The sequence below is a fragment of the Photinus pyralis genome, unplaced genomic scaffold (assembly GCF_008802855.1).
Source record: "Photinus pyralis isolate 1611_PpyrPB1 unplaced genomic scaffold, Ppyr1.3 Ppyr1.4_LG2, whole genome shotgun sequence".
In the NCBI taxonomy this organism is placed as follows: domain Eukaryota; kingdom Metazoa; phylum Arthropoda; class Insecta; order Coleoptera; family Lampyridae; genus Photinus; species Photinus pyralis.
Window position 1 is genome coordinate 40131776 of NW_022170403.1, and position 19655 is coordinate 40151430.

At 38.0% G+C, this 19655-nt stretch overlaps 3 protein-coding genes and 1 long non-coding RNA gene across 8 annotated transcripts; all 4 read right to left on the reverse strand.

Annotated features, from left to right (window-relative positions):
- Positions 1–1549: 1549 nt before the first annotated feature.
- LOC116163577 (kynurenine--oxoglutarate transaminase 3-like) lies at positions 1550–13068 on the reverse strand (the record flags this gene model as incomplete). Of its 4 annotated transcripts, none has more annotated exon segments than XM_031477582.1 (6): positions 1550–1716; positions 8614–8857; positions 8909–9145; positions 9349–9499; positions 12667–12774; positions 12935–13049. In XM_031477582.1, coding segments are annotated over 6 exon segments (948 nt in total), but the record flags the coding sequence as incomplete, so codon positions are not given.
- Positions 4989–5945, reverse strand: LOC116163580. The gene is made up of 3 exons (XM_031477592.1): positions 5605–5945; positions 5317–5502; positions 4989–5258 (listed from the first exon to the last, which is right to left on the reverse strand). The coding sequence occupies exons 1-3, from the start codon at positions 5850–5852 to the stop codon at positions 5177–5179; spliced, it is 516 nt and encodes a 171-aa protein (XP_031333452.1). The 5' UTR covers positions 5853–5945; the 3' UTR covers positions 4989–5176.
- On the reverse strand, positions 6254–6937 carry LOC116163581. 2 transcript variants are annotated; one of them, XR_004143769.1, is made up of 4 exons: positions 6798–6937; positions 6606–6745; positions 6370–6557; positions 6254–6285 (listed from the first exon to the last, which is right to left on the reverse strand). It is a non-coding gene; the product is annotated as an uncharacterized LOC116163581 (long non-coding RNA). The 2 variants fall into 2 exon arrangements; XR_004143768.1 differs by having other exon boundaries at positions 6264–6557.
- Positions 13069–18975: 5907 nt separating the features above from the next.
- On the reverse strand, positions 18976–19456 carry LOC116164002 (kynurenine--oxoglutarate transaminase 3-like). The gene is made up of 3 exons (XM_031478130.1): positions 19453–19456; positions 19233–19390; positions 18976–19179 (listed from the first exon to the last, which is right to left on the reverse strand). Exons 1-3 carry the CDS (start codon positions 19454–19456, stop codon positions 18976–18978), a joined length of 366 nt encoding a protein of 121 aa, XP_031333990.1.
- Between the last annotated feature and the right edge of the window lie 199 nt (positions 19457–19655).

The following is a 19655-nucleotide window of genomic DNA, read 5'->3' on the forward strand; positions in this document are numbered from 1 at the left end:
GAAGATTTGACTCCCACCATCAGGAAGATCGTGTCGGGGGCTACCACATTCCCTTTGACGGTACCCCCTTCCGACGTCCCGTTCACCCGCAATTCGCGTTTGAAGATTTGACTCCACCATCAGGAAAATCGTGTCGGGGGCTACCACATTTCCTTTGACGGTACCCCCTTCTGACGTCCCGTTCACCCGCAATTCGCGTTTGAAGATTTGACTCCACCATCAGGAAGATCGTGTCGGGGGCTACCACATTTCCTTTGACGGTACCCCCTTCCGACGTTCGGTTCACCCGCAATTCGCGTTTGAAGATTTGACTCCACCATCAGGAAGATCGTGTCGGGGGCTACCACATTTCCTTTGACGGTACCCACTTCCGACGTTCGGTTCACCCGCAATTCGCGTTTGAAGATTTGACTCCACCATCAGGAAGATCGTGTCGGGGGCTACCACATTCCCGTTGACGGTACCCCCTTCCGACGTCCCGTTCACTCGCAATTCGCGTTTGAAGATTTGACTCCACCATCAGTGAGATCGTGTCGCACCACATTCTCTTTTACGGTACCCACTTCCGACGTCCCGTTCACTCGCAATTCACTTCTATTGGCGACACGAGAAAGAGAGACAGCGATTCGAGATTCACGAAACGTTAAACCGCGTGAGATCGCAACGGAAGGTAAAAGGCGCCTGACTACTTCTCGAAGACGCGCGCGCCGCCTCGCAAAAGGTCGTTAATTTCGCCCCTATGACAAAAAAACAAAATTCCGCCACGCAGGAGTTGTGCGCGTTTACAACATCTTTCCGACGACACCAATTTCAAAAGAATCGGACCAAAACTGTAGTAGAAGATAGGAAAAAACTGAAAAACCTTCACGTTAGTATACTACGCTCGAGGATGACGCCCAGACGTCGCCAACCCCACATCATGTAGCCATGTCCCTAAGGTTGACAAATTTCACGGCCCTGTAGATACACGTACACCCGTTGCCTTTCTACAAGAGTTCTTCTACGCGCCCACATTTGCTGCCAGCCAGCCAGCCAGCCAGCCAGCCAGCCAGCCAGCCAGCCAGCCAAAGTGAGATTAAAAGCTACTTTTTACAAAAAAATTTTTTTGCAAAAATGCGCTAAAAAAACGTAGTTAGATTGATTCTGTTTGTGGCATTAAAAGCTTCACAAAAAAAGTGACACAGGGTCGCGAAACCACCAAGTCTTTATCACTAAAAACCGCTAAGATACACTGCAGTGTCAACCAAAATAGGAGAATAGGACACACAGCACACGGCAATTCAGTCACTTTGTATATTTGAAAGCGCCATCGCGCTACCACAATCTTCCGCGTATTAATTAAATCCTTTGTGTGTTCTAGAATTTTATCAAAAGTATTATTTTCAAAATATGTAGAAATTTATACTTTTGGATTAGTATTGGAACTGAACCATAGTCAATGTCACATTTAAGTTCTTCATTGAATTCAATATTTAAGTGGATAAAGTTAAGAAGGTGCTTAGAGATAACTTTGTTTCTTTATAATGCTAACGCTAGTGCAGATGCTTACCTGACTTTGTGTTGGACATGTCATAATCGAATTTAAATGGACAGTTTGCAAATTACCTATTAGATTAGATGGTCCGTATGCCCAAGCAATTTTCCAACCCTTCAGAAAAAATGTGGTATCGAAGGAACCAATTGTTATCGTCCTTTCCCACATTTCCGGAAGTGAAGCTAGAAATAAATAAATTAAACAAATATAGCAAACGAGCTCCTGGGTATGGCCATTGTTAAACAATGGTACGGCCATTGACTTTATACACTATAGACAAACGGAGAAATAGGGAAAAATGGCAGCCGCTTACTGTAGCGAATATTTGCGTTAAATAGGCAACTTATTAAACACATTGCAATGCACGTACTAATGATGACGTCGAATGGGACGACATATGAACGCATGCAAATTTATGACGTTTTATTCGTTTAATTTTTGATTCTGTACATTTTTGTTTGAACTACTCTTAATAGTATTACAAAGACCATTTACAAAATTTAAAGTTCTTAGCAACAATTTAACAGATATGGCCGATGCCACAGCGTTTTTTCCTATTTTCAAAGGATTTGTGTAAAATTAATAGTTCCTTGGCGTCATTATGGTTTGATGTGGTTTTCTGAGAAGCTGTTCACATCGTGTGCAATTAAACTTTTCGATCGCAAAGTAGATCAACTCACTCTTCCAGTAATGTACCTAGTGTTATCAACTTCAATGTCTAAGATGGAGTTTTCTAATGACGACTGAAAAAATGCAGAAGATGAACATGATGGCGATTCTGAACATTTCGTCGAAGCAAATAACACCCACTCTTTCTTGACGATAAAGTATAGGTACATACTAACTTTTTAGTTTAATTTGTTCGAACTATGCTGAATTATATCCTGTAGTGGATTTAGATGCCGAAATCCATTCTTTTAAGGTAGATATTGTGGGCAACACGATATTTTGCCTCCAGAAATTTGTGTGTTGCCAGAGACTTGTAGTATAACTTTATGACAAACTCCTTTTCGTCTACTTGATGCCATGGAGGTAATTTGCTTTATGCAAAATTTGCGTTCTTTCTAATCCGCGCTTGTCAGTGTCAATATACTTTGTTTCAAGGGTGCTGAACCTTTCGTCACACTATCTGACGTCATATAAAAATTAAGGCAGGTCGTAAATTATTGGTAGGTTTACATATTGTTACATTGACGTTTCAACTTATTTATTAAGGTGTCACTATCGTTCATTATTATCAGACCGTCCAAGTTGACAATCACTTGTAAGGCATCTGGTCCTGATAGGTTTTTTCCTGTCCCCAGGTTTTATAATGGCTAAATGGTCATGTATTTTATGTAGAGGAACTCCGTTGGTATGAATTAAACTCGAGATTAAACTTTTTCCACCGTTTGTAATCACCTCATGTAACCGATTCTTTGCACCGACAGTCGAAATGGATACTGCCAGAGCATCAGAAACTCTTTGAGATGAAGTGTATGATGGTTACAGAAAACGCATAGGAACATTTGTAACTTAAAGTTTGTTTAGGCAGTTCGTAAATTAATATTTCGTTTACCTAATGTTGATGTGAAATTAAGCATGCTACCAATGTGAAGAATACGCGTTAAGTTGCGCGAATTTTAATGACCCTTAACTAGCCATTTGCAGAAGTAGAATAGGCCATGGTTTATCGGTAAGCCTTTCGCATTTATATATCTTACAAATTTGAGATAAAGCGTAGGCATTATACCACAGGCTCATTGAAATAACAACGCATACATACAGTTTCTGTTCTTTTGCCACACACTCGAGATATTCGCATAAGGATCTTGAATATCTACTGTTCCGATTTATTAAAAAAAAAATGATCAAAGTCCTCGTGTGAGATCGAAGGGACTTCAGCGCATTTTTGTGTGGCAGATCAGTGTTTTATTAGCCAATATTGACGCCACCATCAATAAGATCTTGCCGAAAGCTACCACGTTCACTTTGTCGGTACCATTTTCTCACTTACCGTGCACTCGCAATTCGCGTTTGAAGTTTTGACTCCACCATCAGTAAAATCCTTTGGGCGTTACCATATTCCCTTTGTCGACACCCACTTCTGATCACCCGCAACAATTCGGATTTGAAGTTTCGACTCCACCATCAGTAAGATCTCGTCGGGGGTTACCACATTCCCTTTGTCGATACACAGTTCCGACGTCCCGTTCATTCGTAATTCACATTTTGGTAGATTTCGCTAAAATCCCGGCATAAAATCGTATTCAACTTTTGGGTACTTCACATAGCTCGACCTTCTATTAGTGACACGAGAAAGAGAGACCGCGATTCGCCGCTGTAAGAAACTTTTGGGCGCCCAAAGTCGACTACCCCTCGAAGCGCGCCGCGCAAAAGGTGGTTTATTTCGCCCCTAGGAAAAAAAACAAAATTCCGCCACGCAGGAGTTGCGCGTTGACAAGATCTTCCCGACGACACCAATTTGAAAACAATCGGAGAAAAACTGTAGAAGAAGATAGATAAAAACTGAAAAATCTCCAGGTTAGTATAATACGCTCGGGGATGGCGTCCAGATGTCGTCGACTCCAAATCTTGTAGCCCCATCCCTAACGTTCTTAATTACACGGCCCCGATAGTTACTTGTACACTCCTTGTCTTTTTACAAGCGTTTTTCTACGGGCGCGCATTTACTGCCATCCAGCCAGCCAGCCAGCCGACCAGCCAGCCAGCTAGCCAAAGTGAGATTAAAAGCTACTTTTTACAAAAAAAAAATTTTTGCAAAAATGCGCTAAAAACGCAATTGTGAGAGAAAACAGGTAGTGAAGATATTTATTCCTGAAAAAACTCTCAAATGTTCATATTCAAATCGTATGTACAAAAGAAAAAAACGACACTACACCACAAGTAGGTATATACAGGGTGATTCCTATAGTACCTGCCACCGTTTGGGAGCGTATAGGGGGTGCCTAGGGGAGTATTTTGATATAGGACACTTGGGGTCGGAAATCTAAAATAAGGGCGCCAGAACCAAATTTATCTTCTGGAATTTCACGCCTGTATGTAGGCAACCCAACCGACCGACGTTTCGCGCGGAGCGATGCAGAGCGAGTTAGCGCGAGGAAGCGACATGGGAGGGAAGGAGGGAAAACGACAGTCAAAAGCAATAACGTTTACAAGTGTTCAACGTGGCCACCGTTGTTCTCAATGCACTTCCTACATCTAGCCAACTATTATTATACTATTGCCATAGTGTTTATTCACTTGATACGCGTCGTTGCAGACGGGATTTCGTGGGTTTAAACAAAATTCTGATCAAGTGTCAGCCACACATCGCCGCCTGAGATCGCTCCGTGTGCACCGCCGGCCGGTTGGGTTGCCTACCTACAGGCGCGAAATTCCAGAAGGTAAATTTGGCTCTGGCACCCTTATTTTAGATTTCCGACCCCAAGTGTCCTATATCAAAATACTCCCCTACGCACCACCTACACGCTCCCAAACGGTGGCAGGTACTATAGGAATCACCCTGTATGTATAAACGGCCCAAAATAATATTCTTAAACACGCTGATTCTCTTCTGCCTCATGAATATAATCATCATAATAATCTTCGTCACTATCAAATTCGTCCAAGTTGACAATCACCGGTAAGATGTCTAATGTATCAATATGTTGTTCCCGTTCCTAGGCCTGGTTTATAATGCTTCTGTATGATCAAAATATCTTTTCCATTTTTCCGGTGTAACCTAAACAATAAAGTTATTAAGTACTATTGTTTCACAAAACAGCATATAAAGAGGTTACTTTGTGCAGTGCCTCATTCCATAAAGACAAAACGGCACTGTGTGTGACAGGCTGAATTGAACCGATCCTTGCATCGTAATGCCGTTTGCATTCTGACCATATACCATTTCGATTGGATTATACTCGCAGTGATATGGAGGAAGTCTCAAAACACGATGACCATGTTGTAATGCTAATTCGTTCAATCTGTAAAAATCAACATGGAGTGAAAAAAAACCATAACAATCAGCTTCCTATCCAAAGGTCTACCTAACTGCAACCAAACATTTAATTATCAGCGATGCCTACCTAAATAGTTTTGGTGGTATATGATTTTTCACTACTTCCCAGATCCGATCTTGCATCATTGTTGGTGCAAATGTAATGTCTTGTGATGTTAGCCACTCTATAAGTGACATTTTTGTCCAGCATTGATTTGGACTTTTTTCTACCAATCCTGAATGGTAAGAAGCGTTGTCCATAATTATAAGAGAAGGTTCATCCAAGTTCGGGATCAATTGTTGTTCAAACCACTTCTCAAAGTTAAGGCAATTCATGGAGTCATGATAGTCTCCGGACTTGCTACCAGATTTAAAAATTAGACTTGCGTTTGGTACAAATCCATCTTCTGATCCTGCATGGAGTATTATATACCGAACCCCTTCACCACTTTTTTTTCTAACTGTTTTGAGAGTACCATCTTGCCAGCTTCTTCTAAAAGACCCTTTACTGTATATCCAGGTTTCGTCTAAAACCACAGGTCGTAATGGAAAGAGTGAAGTTTCGTTGTGTTTAAAGTCTCTCAAAAATTGTAGTCTTCTTTGAGCTACATACAGCTGTTCCATTAAAAATAATCTATTAGAAACGGTGCATCTCCGCCACGTGAATTTCAGTTTCTTCAAACTGCGGGATAAAGAGGTAGCAGATATTTCTACGCCATCAAGTCGTTGAAGATTATACTGTGTAAAGAACGGAGTGTAACATTCTCACCTATAAAATCAATTCCATAAGTGTTCTCGCGAACGTCTTCATTTGAAGCAAATCTTCCCTTAGAACATAAAGAATGTTATTTACCTGTCGCATACATTGCATAAATCCGTGTCCTTATTACATGTTCATGTATTTCATGCAGCGGAGGTCCGTGAGATAAACTAATAGCCACACTTTTTTGCGATTTGTACCTAATCGTCATCTTTTTTAACACCTCTTGTACTAATTCTTTTTACAGTCCACAACGATACACCCAGGGCAGCACAAACCCTCTGTGATTAAGTAAGCATGATTATAGCAAACGCATAGGAAACACTTACATCATATACTGCGCTTACGGGTGTTAAAGTTTTGCCTGCTTCTTTTTCCCCTTGGAAGTACTGAATCAACTTCAAAATCAAACTTTGCTCACCTTCTGTGTATCGGTTCGTCATATTTACCTAATTGTAACGGTAATGACCTAAATTCATGATATGAGCGAATCGAACCTTTATGTAAAATTTTTAAAATACTTGTCTGTTAACGGCGTTGCTGCACTGTGGACTTGCCTAGGCGTTTTCAACTTTGATGATATTTACTTCACTTTTAACACAAACTACCTAATCAAAAGGCATTTAACACTGGAAATCTGTCTTTAACGAAAATCGTTTGACGGATTGATATTATTGACAGATCAATAATTGGTTTATTTGTCACGACTTACGTTAATGACGTAATTTTTTTGTCTCAATCGATTTAAATGTAATGAAGAGAGAATCACATTTATGACGTCAGGTTCAGTACCAGTGAAACAAAGTATACCTGTCACTGTCACTGTGCATGCAATTGTAGGTACAATAATTATTAATGACGTAATAACAACGAGAGTGGCGCTGCGACGATTTGGTGGCCCAGCTCCATACTAACATTTCCAGCTCCATTTGTGTTGCCATTTTTTAAGCCTACACCGTTTGTCTATAGTATATAAAGTCAATGGTATGGCTAGGCTTGACCTTGACATTACGTATTGTATGGCTAACGCTACGCTCATTTTGAATTTCGTGCAATTCGGTTCATAACTAACGGAGATGACAAAAGGGCTTTCTTTATTTTTTGGCCTACATTGCCAATTCACGAACTCCGATCTACAAATTTGACAAATCATCCACTTAAAAAATTTCATCGTAATCGGTTCATTCGTTTGAGTTATCGTGCTAACGGACGGGCAAACACCGCAAAATTATAAACTCGCTAGGAGCTCGTTAATAAACTGAACAGTGTTTCTTTCAAAATAAACCCATAAAGAGCGTTTAAAAAAGCGGCAGAGGACCTCGGTGTGACGCCACGAAGTAAATTGGATTTGACCCATTTTCAATTTGATTGTTACATGTGGCATATAGGTCAACTGGGCAAAGGTTGAACTAAATAGGTTTAAGCGTATGGCAGAGACAGAGATGCGTGACCCCAAGGGGTAATTGGATTTGACCCATTTTCAATAGGCTTATTACTTGTGACATGTAGGTTCACTGCGCAAAGTTTGAACCAAATCGGTCCAAACGTTTGACAGTTATCGTGTTCACGGACAGACGGACACCATCGACTCCCCTATAAAGCTTGCATCGCTTTACTCTGCCGCTTAATAAGCAAGTTGGCATCAACTTACGCCAAAATCGAAAGTGCTACCAAATTGAAAATATTTACATGAATTTGATATAAGCATTAACTAATAAGGGTATTAGCACAGACAACTGTTGTCTGTGGTATTAGTGAATGATATTAGCATTGTATCTAATAGATGTACAATGACATTATAGTATACAGTGCGTTTCAGATAATAGGGTCACTTCAATATCTTTTTTATTTGGAGAGATACGAACAATTTGTTAAATAACATTTTATATGTGACATTACGATATATATGCTCGGGCTCGCATATTCAAACTTCCGGTATCGCTTCCGGTTTAACCGGAAATCAATACTTTTTTTGATTTTCAAATGCAATACCTACCTATGTTTTTTTTAAGATATTTGAAATTTTCCAAATATTGAATCGTGAATTTTTCAATTTATTTGTATTTCAAGCATATGCATATTTTATGTCGTCGTACAGCATATTATTGCTCTTTTCAATATTAAAAAAAAACATAGGCATCGCATTTGAAAAACAAAAGTTGCATCGATTTCTGGTTAAACCAGAAATGTCACATATATAAAATTCTACATAACAAATTTTTCGGATCTCGCTTAATAATAGAGATATTGAAACGCAAATATTTCAAAACCTTGCGAGGTCTCTTTCGAGACGCTGATAGCCAACATTTGTCGTGGGGCGGTTTATATATCTCTTACCGATTCTAATAAAGCGTTGTGGTTGGTAAACCAAAAATTCTTCACTTTCGTCTGATACACAAACCACGTTCCACATCTTGCATAATCTTGAAATGGTTTCCAATTCCTTCAATGTATATACTTTTCCGACATGACAATTTGGACTACTAAGAATAATCAATTTCGTTTTGGAAGTAAACATCTTTTCTAATTCCAAATCTTCCAATACCCAATCGCCCGAGGAAGGTGTTGTTACATTTTCTTTCTGAACTTCATATTTTTTTATACCTACTTCTCAAATACAAAACCCACTTACCAACCGTAATGGGACAAACTTTGTTACACCCCCTGCCACTCCGACTATGTATTCGTAAAAATCAGATGATGGTTGAACGATTATTACTTCGTCGCCATTTGTGATATGACTCAATATTGTGTTTGTCATCGCACCGTAGATATCCATACAAACCAAAATATTATCGAAGGGATCGATACATCGTTTCAATAAATTGGAATAAATTTTAGCCAACACTGATACAAGCCGAGGATGTCCCTGCAATAGAATTCGTGTATGAAGGTAAAGCTTCATAAGTGGGAAGAACGAGCACCACAGTTCCAAAAATCCAAATTAGCTTATTGCTATACCTAAGGCTGCAAGGACTGCATTGTTAACATAGAATGGTTTTTATAGCAGTTCAGCAATAACAAGGCTATCCGTTACACCCTACACTCTACACTACAGTATCTAGATCTCACCACTCCCTTTGTATACTGATGTAAGGCAACGTCGCCGCTTTTCACTACTTCTTTCAGAGCTGTTACAAATTCCGGTGAATGTAGATAATCAGGGCACCCTCTCCATAAATCCACATGATGAGTGCTAATGTGAGATGGGGGACATTCCTCCCTAAAAGTAAAAAAACTACTAATAAATGAGCAGTACGGTGGAGCTCAATTGTTCTAATCGCTTACAACACATTGTACGATAAGAACATTTGGCTCGTTGTTGTTGTTAATATTGATATCTTTTGGTGTTAATAATTTAATTTATATATTTTTATTATGAATAATAAAATTGCATTACAATAGCACATAGGTACAGTCTGGAATTGAATAATTGATACTTTTAAGAGCATTGTTCTGCAGAATAGTTATGATGTACCTAGTTGCATTTGCAATCACATGGTTGAATAAACCCCTAAAGAGCATCTAAAAATGCGCCAGAGCACCTCGGTGTGACCCTAGGGGCTCATTGGATTTGACCCATTTTCAATTGACTTGTTACATGGTATGTTAACTGTGCAAAGTTTGAACCGAATAGGTTCAAGCGTTTGCCAGAGACAGAGAGGCGTGACCCTATGAGGTCATTGGATTTGTTCCATTTTCAATACGCTTATTACTTGTGGTATATTGGTCAACTGTGCAAAGTTTGAACCAAATCGGCCAAAGCGTTTGACAGATATCGTGTTCACGGACTGACAGACGGACAGATGGACACCATCGACTCACCTATAAAGCTTGCATCGCTTTGCTCTGCCGCTTACTAATGCTGTAAATATAGCTGGATATATTGCTGTGTAATCAAAACTAACGTTGTGTTTGAAATTGGGACATTTAGAATGAACTTGGGGGTTTAATCGTTAATTAAATTCATCAAAATTTTGATTTCTTTGTTTAATGGTGGGTCTGGCTACTTTTTAACAAAAAACAATTTCCCAATACGAGCGTGCAGTCAAGGTTATATTTGTTTATTTTTTGTTTCATGAATCATGATAACGCTTTTCTGGAAATTCTTAAGTTAAAAAAATTGATATCAATTTGCTTGTAAGCTTAATGTGACAGTTCGAGTTGTTTTCCTTTTAATTGTGAAAGATAATAGTAGATTATATCACGAGTCAATAATGATAGCTATTATTCTCGAGGAATATTTACGAACTGAGCCGCGAGGGAGTAAAATTCCGAGAGTATAATAGCCATTATTGTGAGTAATATACTGTACTTTATCTACGACAATTCAACTCATGTATAAAAAATCGCATAAACCGCAGTGCAATTGTCACTTTGACAGCGGCAAAAGTTACCTGCAACTTTTCCAGCGACAAATCACAGCCGTCTATAATTAATATAATTTATTATATTATTTTAATTATATTATTTTAATATTATTATATTATATATTAATTTATAATTTGCACTTTTCCAGTGCGGCTTGTTAGAAGAAACTAATGAGTTTATTTCCGCCCGTTTCGTGGCCGATTACGTTTTTGGTTTGAAGAAGAACGATAATCAAGTTCGAGTTTTGTTATTAGTTAAAGGCCGGCCTGGATTTCGTTAGTGCTGTTTCTCAGAGGAGGTTTTTGCTACATGCAGGACCAAATCTGTGCGCGCTGGAGTTCATCAATTGTGTCCGTGAGCTCCGTTATATTTTAATTGATGATATGTGGTTGCAAACCCCTTTCGGATTTTTTGTCACCTCAAGTCACTGTAAAAAAAGTATGTGTGTAATTTCACGCAAGTTGTGTGTTAATTCGAACCCTTCATTAATAACGACCAAAGAAGTTCCATGTTCAAATCACGATTAATTTTATTAGATTCTTGCCCAAAGTTCATTTTGAATGTTGGTCAAATATTGTTAAATTTCGTTTGGAATTTGAGGATTTTGATCTTAAATGGGTTTCGGATTGCGACATAGGTAAAACAAAGACAGATAATTAAATTAAAACATAACCTCAAAAGAAACATGTTAAGAAAGAGGAATTCTATGAAAATAATTTTACATAAAAAGGATACAGCCACATCCCATTAGTGTAAAGACGCTTAGATTATAATTAATTTAAACAATTTCAACGCGATGACTCTGGAATTTCCTAATATACTTGTCATTCCAACGACAAAAGCAAAAGTGACCCATGGTACCAACTCCTGGCACACTAAGAGCGCATTCAGTCAGTTACACAAACCAAAAGTACATTCAACAATCTCGCCATATCTCAAGAATCTAAGAGGCCTTAAGCTTCAACGCACAATTTTAAAAAGTCCGGCCCGTACCTAAGTACCACTAAAATCGAAAAAAAAATGAATACTATACTGGAAACTACCGTTACAAACGCCGTGTATAATATGTTTCTATTTGCCAAACACTTTAAGTAACTAATTGTAATCTTCATAATGTCCTTAAATTTTTTTCTTGGTATTCGCGGATTGCAACCAGCGCAGCGGCTCAATTTTCAGCTAGTTTAGACTTCTGTTCTGTATTGCTTGCGACTATAGGCGACCATGTTGATGGTTGCGAAATTGAATTCAAACAGACATACCTCATTTAAATTTGAAAAGCATAAATTTAGGTTGGAGACTGGCAAGGAAAAGTGCAAAATATAGGAAATCTTGTCATTGCCCTTCAAGATTATTTTGAAAAAACTACCTACACTTTATTTCTCTTTTAAAATAATTGTAGTATTGTTCTTCTGCTGCTCATCTCAAATCATTTATTATAAGGTGTCTCGGAAAGTTCTGTCATTTTGATTAAAATGTGTGTTAGCTATCGCCACTGGTTTTATCAACCGAGTTTACTTAGAAGTTAAAAATATATTTTGTTGTGAAATGTTAATGTCAATTCTGGTGTTAAATTTCCAATTCTTGTTTTGCACATTACAAAAGAATCGTTTTAAAGAACTAAATAAACTTGGTGCAAATCTCTCTGAGACATCTTGTACAATATAATAAACAGTAATAATAAATAAGTGGAAACAATGTGTGTACTTTGGTACCTATACCGATAATTTTGTAGCAACATTACCTACGCCAATAAAAGTTGAGGTTTTGTTTTGTGATTTTAGAATTTGTTGATATATTCTACTGAACTTTACGCTTACGTCTAATCTACGTACTACCATTGAATAAAAACACTATTTTTATTCAATGGTACTACCTATATAAAGATAACGATCAATTTTTTCAGGTTCTTTTCACTATTTCATTAAATTAATACTTGAATTAAAATCAACTTATCTCGCTCTATTTAAACTAAGTGCAACAGATGCCACATTGTAGAAATTATGTATATTATTTACATACCATCGAACCAATTTTTGCTGTTTAAAACGGGTCGGTAATGCAAACTTTTGCTTCCAATCTTCCATTTTAACAAACACTAGATAAGGGTACTGTAATCTCAACTGTAACCTATAACCAAAAACCAGTTTTTAAAGTTTCCATACTGATGTTAATAGTATTACTAATTAATAACGTAATCCGTAATCTAATCATTGTTGTAAGTATATTATGTACTTAAACCCAAAGTCCCGAACCAATATGTATTTTATTATACGACGAAAATATTTACTTTGTTATAATTCTCAAGTCAAATAACAACTGCTCGCCCATCCGATCGTGCGTCCATCCGGCCGTTCGCAAGATAACTCGATAAAGAGAAGAGGTGATTAAATTTTGGAGTAACACAAAACGCATGCCCCGCGCCACTTGCAACTCTTTGAGCGAGATCACGTTATAATTCGATTAGGAGTCTACTGAGGAAACTCAACGAAAGAAATTCATTGCTTTGCTAGCAACCGCAGTCCTTCTGAATCCATTGTCAAGATCTATTATAATTTCTGATATGTCCCGAGCGGAGTGTCGGACGAAGGTACCTACTTACAAAAGGCGATTGGAACTTTTGGAGGCTGATGGTTCTTCTGAGAGTTTGAGATCTCAGGCCTCTTCCTTTAAATTTTAACGAGAACTAGAAAACCATGGTTTCTATACTTTCCATGTTGGCAGATTTAACTCTTCGCGCACTTACGCAAATAAAGTCGAAGTATGCCGAGTATAACCAAACAGAGGAAAGATGGCATACACCTGAACTACAATAGAAACGTGTCTATTTAACAATTAATAGGGTTATTTAACAGGAACAGATTTAACTTACAATATACTGTTTAACAAATAACAGTATGTTATTCTATTATTCAGTCAGATTCAGATCTACTTGAGTTACGTATCTCTACTTGGCAGATCTATATTTTCACTCGGATAAGTTGTGTTTTGCAAATCAGTGGGGACCAGGGTGGGGACATTATATCTATACGAGAGCAATAATCCTATTAGTAAAGGAACGTTTAATCCAAAGTAAGATGCACTTATGCCCTTACCGTGCAGGTCAAAGATTGTGAGTTTTATCTGTGTAGAGATCAATCACCTCGTCCAAATTCGAATTAGTTTTGTAGAGCCTATGTGTACAGTGTACACAGGATCTAATCATGTCACACTATAGGCAGTTATAACAATTAAATAGGTAATCATCGAAAGGCCTTGTACGCACCGTTTTTTAGTGGGGATTATATTTTACGGAAAAAGGGAAATAGATCGGAGCCGTAAGCGACTTTGGGCTACAAAGCCAAATCCAAAACATATAGAACCCTCTCTGTTGGTGTCTACATTTTGATCAACAATAATTGAAAACCTCTGCATATAGAATAGTGTTTGTCAATCAGGTAGCTTGCCGTTGGTACGAGTAATTTACATATAAACTGTTAAATGAAAATGGAGGTTTGAAGACAAAATGTGCCACTTTTAGTGCCCGTTAAAGACCTTTAACTGGTTTAGACTAAATGCTGTTTTGAATGTAGAACGTCGACTACACTAAACATTATTAACGAACTCCTAGCGAGTTTATAATTTTGCGGTGTCTGTCCGTCCGTCCGTCCGTTCGTTAGCACGATAACTCATAAACGAATGGACCGATTACGATGAAATTTTGCAAGTGGATTCTTTATCAAATTTGTAGATCGGAGTTCGTGAATTAGCAATGTAGACCAAAAAATAAAGTAGGTCCTTTTTACATCTCCGTTAGTTATGAACCGAATTACATGAAATTCAATATGCGCATAGCTTTAGCCATATAAAACACAATTCCAAAAGTTGAGCCTAATCGATCAGCATTCACAGTGCCCTTTGCGCATCTCGACCATTTACAGACCGAAGACGAGTGCTCTAATTTTCTCAAAAATGCTCGCGAGTATCGAGTTGTTTTGCAAAGCGAAACCGCTTGCAAGTTCCGAACACTCCTAAAAGTGCTCGAGCGGTTTATTGCTCGGGAAAAGTGCTCGTGAGCGGAAAAGGCACTCGCGAGCGGAAAAAGAGCTCGCGAGCGGAAAAAGAGCTTGCGAGCGGAAAAAGAGCTCGCGGGCGAAAAAAGAGTTTGCGAGCGGAAAAAAAAGCTCATGAGCACTTTAAGGTAAACGCTCGAGTATCGAGTACCAACCAAGCGGCCGCTCCGAAAAGGGCGAGCGATCCGCTCGCAAGCACTTTTTCCGCTTGGAGCGTTTTTTCGAGCGGAACGCTCGCGAGCAGTACCCAGCTCTGTACTGTTGTGTAAACAACGCAACGTCATGTCGACGTTTATTTCAGTCTAAACATCGAAAATAATGACGCGACGTCCTGTATATAAAAATATTTCAATTTATGAAAGTAAATCTGGGGGATTATTTACGAAATAAGCAGAGAGTTGATTCGTTTTATTTGAATGTATGTCTTTGTGTTGTTTCCCCTTTGCAATTGTGTGTAATTATGTAATTTTTTTATTTGGGTTAATTAACGTACGTGTTTTATCATCGTTGTTAAGAGGAAGTGCGTCTTATTTTCGACGTAAGTGGGGCGTTACCAAGTCTAATTGGAATTGTCAGCGTTTTTGAAACTTCTGTAGAAGAAATTATTTTATGCTGGAAGTAATTTTTCTTTCAATACTGGAGTCAAAAAGACAACGAGGCGTCTGCTGCTGATGCTAGCTGTTAGTTTTCGCGATGGTAAATTTGTTTACGCTAAATCTCGGGCGCTTAACCGTATTTGTTTTGTTGAAGTTCGTCAGCTTCGAAATATATAGGGTGCAGAAGAAGTTGAGCGAGATTTAAGGTATCGTCAAGTGAAGTAATAAAAGTTTGTTGAAAGTTTTTAAAACGGTTTGTCCGTATTCAGAGAAAGTTAGTCCGAATATAAGCAAACAAAGCAGTTGTCTGCTCGTATCGTAAGGGTGGCACTCCCTAGGTACAAACGTTTTCAAGTCTCATCACAGCCGTCTGTGTGATTTAACGACAGCCGTGATATAACTGCCGGGACCGCCAACTTTACCTTTACCATACTCATATCAAAGAGTACCCATAGTATTACTCTTTGCTCATATGTAAATAGCTATTACCGTTCGGGTAGCCACCAACATTTTTGTCGTCTTATTACCGAGCCAGTTCCAGTCATTAAGTTCAGTTTATTAAAGAAGAAGTGAAGTTTCCTAAAGCTGTCAGCGAGTGCTTTTGTGTCTTTGATAGGTGCGCCTGAATATCGCATACTTTTTACGACAGATTATTTGGATTCTTAAACAACACCGTGCGTAATTTAAGATTATTTTTAATTTATAATTATCTACCGCTTGCGTGCGGTGTATTATGTTAATACAAGCTTTGGAAACTTCTCTTTCATTGTGTTTCGGAATACATGTTTGTCATTGTCAATCAATTAATTGTGTTTATTCGAATCCTTTGTGCGACCCGGATAGAGCTTTCATGTCAGATTTTTCTTATCGTGTCCAAAAATAGGGTCATTCCGTCAAACGTCAATTATGCATTTTTTAGCGCGTTTTTTAAGAATTAAAAAAAATGTGCTATTGTTTACGTTTTGTCTCTCCGTCCGTCCGGACCCACTTCTACCGCTTCGATCTACTTCTAGGGGAATGGTCCTAGATTCCTGGAATTTTTTGCAGTAGGTAGCCTATACCTTGAAGGTGTGCCAGACGGCCATCAAATTTCGCTGTCTAAAAGGCCCCCCCCCCCCACGAATTATTTCCTGAGATGTTGTTTTTGAAAGAATAACGTGCATAACTTTCACATACGACGAATTAGTTTCCATAAGCCACGGCAGGGAAAACTAAGTCTTATACCTGGGAAACAATACATATGACGTTTTTAGAAATCTCCCTTAGGTATGTGATGGTTTTGTCCATCTGTCTGTCTGTCGCTGTTCCTCCTCTAACTCAAACATTCCCCAATTGATTTTTACGAGCTCAAGGATAACGGCTATTGAATATTAGCCGGATTAAAAGTCTGGTTTACGAATGCCAACTGTGTGGCAAAAAATGCCGCTAGGTATTGAAAATCGTATGCGACCTGTTTTACTATATTCACGATGCACAGCCAGACAAAATTTCCTCGCTACTAGAAGTTTTCTGTAATCAATAATAATAATGTAAAAATATGTTCATAATCAATAATCATATTTATTTAGCCAACATTCACAGTTCAATAATCTGCTTTCAATGTATAATAAAAAGATAACTGTGTTTTGTACATGTATTGTCAATGGGACTATTTCAGAACACAGAAAGATCATCCTATTTAAACTCCTACCGCGACGTGGTGGTGATCTAAGCTGATAATCTGATAATAAAAGAACTTCAAAACCTTTAATTAACATTAACAGAAATTCGGAATACTTTAAGAGCATTCGAATTAGATCAGTCCAGATACGGAGAGGATGATTGTCCAATTAATGGAGAACCGACCACTTTCCATGTGTCTCTGGTTTAGAGTATTTCTTTTTTATCACGAAAAGTTTAATATTATCCCATCTGCACGTCTGTGAAATGTGAATTGTTCAATATGCAGGTTGGACATTTTTTATTTTTACTGAAATCGGGAAATTTTGATATTAAAAAACGATAAAAAAATGTGAGGGCAACATATTGATATTTACGTCCCCTGTAAGGGTCAGCGCGAAGAGAAAAAACGTACCTGCGCGCGAGACTAGACCGCGTGACGTCAGTAGCCAACATATTTGCCGTCGGGTTGGCAGATTATACGAATTCACGTAAACTGGAACCGATGTGTTAATTTTATTTGCTGTATGCACAATGCTGCCAGGGTATAAAAAAAGTTGAATGGCGAAATTTACCCAATGTTAATGTGGAAATGGAGTTTTCGGCTAATGCAAATTTAAAGAAATCTCAGAACAGTCCAGTAGTGGAATTATACAACTCTTACATCATTTCCACACTCACATTTAGTAACTAAATTTCGAGAACCAGCTTTTTGATAACTTTGCAGCATTGTGCACAAAATAAATACAATATTTTGCCCTCAAATTTTTTTTATTGTTTTTTAATAACAAAATCTCTCAATGTTAGTTAGAATAAAAGAAATACAAAAAATGTCGAACCACCCTATTATACATAAATTTTGTGCAGTAGTCAATACGACGACACCCACGGTTGGTCATAAAATATAAAATAATTATAATCAAAGCTTTCGCATTGTTTTTTTTATTTTACAAGTAAGTAATGTATAATAAAAAGATAACTGTGTTTTGTACATGTATTGTCAATGGGACTATTTCAGAACACAGAAAGATAATCCTATTTAAACTCCTACAGCGACGTGGTGGTGATCTAAGCTGATAATCTGATAATATACGTAAGAAGGCTACAGCGGGATATGCGCAGATGACTGATTTTAGTTGAAAAGTTGTCAGCACAACATTGAGTCTATCTAGGAAGATCTTCTTCACTATGTTTAACTCAATAGTATTTATAACGGTTCCTTAATAACATAAAGTTGAGTCTAAACAGACTTTCGTGTCTTCCATTCTCGAAAAACGTTTGCTGCTTTCTGGAGACATTCGTCTTTCTGAAATAAAAAAATAATTAGGAGCCCAGTGCAGAATAGTATATTGAAAGACAAGTGTTACAATGCGACCTATTGTAATACGACTATCTTGTGGCACGAGTGGCGACGCGAAGCGTAGCCACGAGTGTCCGCAGGATAGGAGTATTACAATAAAGCATTGTAACACGCGTTTTTCATACTATTTTTTCTATTTCGGTGCTTTAATTTAATTTAAAAAATCATTATCAGAAACTATAGGGAACATTAGAACTAGCATGTTGTTATGTTGGGAACACTTTTTATGCCGTTAAGTTTTGGGTTGGCAGCGTAGTAAGACGGACATTTTGAAGTTCAAACATGGAAGTACCCAACGAAGTACCTACTTGTACTAACTAGTAACTGCCAACTTAAGAGATGAGTTACCAAAAAAAAACGACTATAATCACCGTCTTTGTACAACTGTTTTCGGCCGAAAACAGTTGTACAAAATCATCATTGTGACACCGAAATAGAAAAATTTTTTTTCGGCTAACCTTGATATAGCAAAGCCTTACGAGATTCTGGCCCAATCCTTTGTTTGCATCACTATAAAAAATACTAACAGGAATCATCTGGACTCCAACATTTTTTATAAACCACTTTGTAAACTGCAGATCTTTGCAAGTGCCCGTTTCACTCGAGAAATCGACTTTTGCCTCTATATAGTTCGACGATTTAAAGAACGTTATACCTGTAGGTACTATGTTGCTATCTCACCTAACGATGCCCAATCAGCGACCAAGAAAATACCAGCGTCAGGTACAATAGGCTCCATGACAATTTCACGTAAAACTTCTACCATGTAATCAGTTTTTAGTTTGAGACTTTTTCTTAACAATTGCTGGAAGCAGTCATCTTGACCAAACCTCGCTAAATCCTTTTCGATGCCGATAGCAATGGCTTCCTAAAATCAATAACAAAATATTGGTGTATGGTATTACTTTGTTGTAAATTCACCTGCGCAAAGGGAGAAGAGGGCAACTTTGGACCACTTTGTAAGTTTATTAAAAGATGTTTTGGTCCAATAGCCCATCCTACTTTCAATCCTGTGATGCAGTGTGTCTTCCCTGCCGATCCTATACTTATAGTTCTCTCCCACATTCCCGGTAACGATGCTGAAAATTAGAAGTTATTTGGCATAATCCGGAATTAGGGGATTTACGACAGTTAACAGTACCCATTTTAATATGTCGTTTTGGTTCATAAACCAACCATTCATATACTTCATCTGCAATGCACATGACATTCCATTTCTGACAAAGATGTGCAATGTACAACAGCTCTGTTTTATTAAATACTTTCCCGAATGGATTGTGCGGTGTGTTTAGAATAAAAGCTTTCGTTTTACTATTAAAGAGGCCATCTAGTTCTTTGAAATCA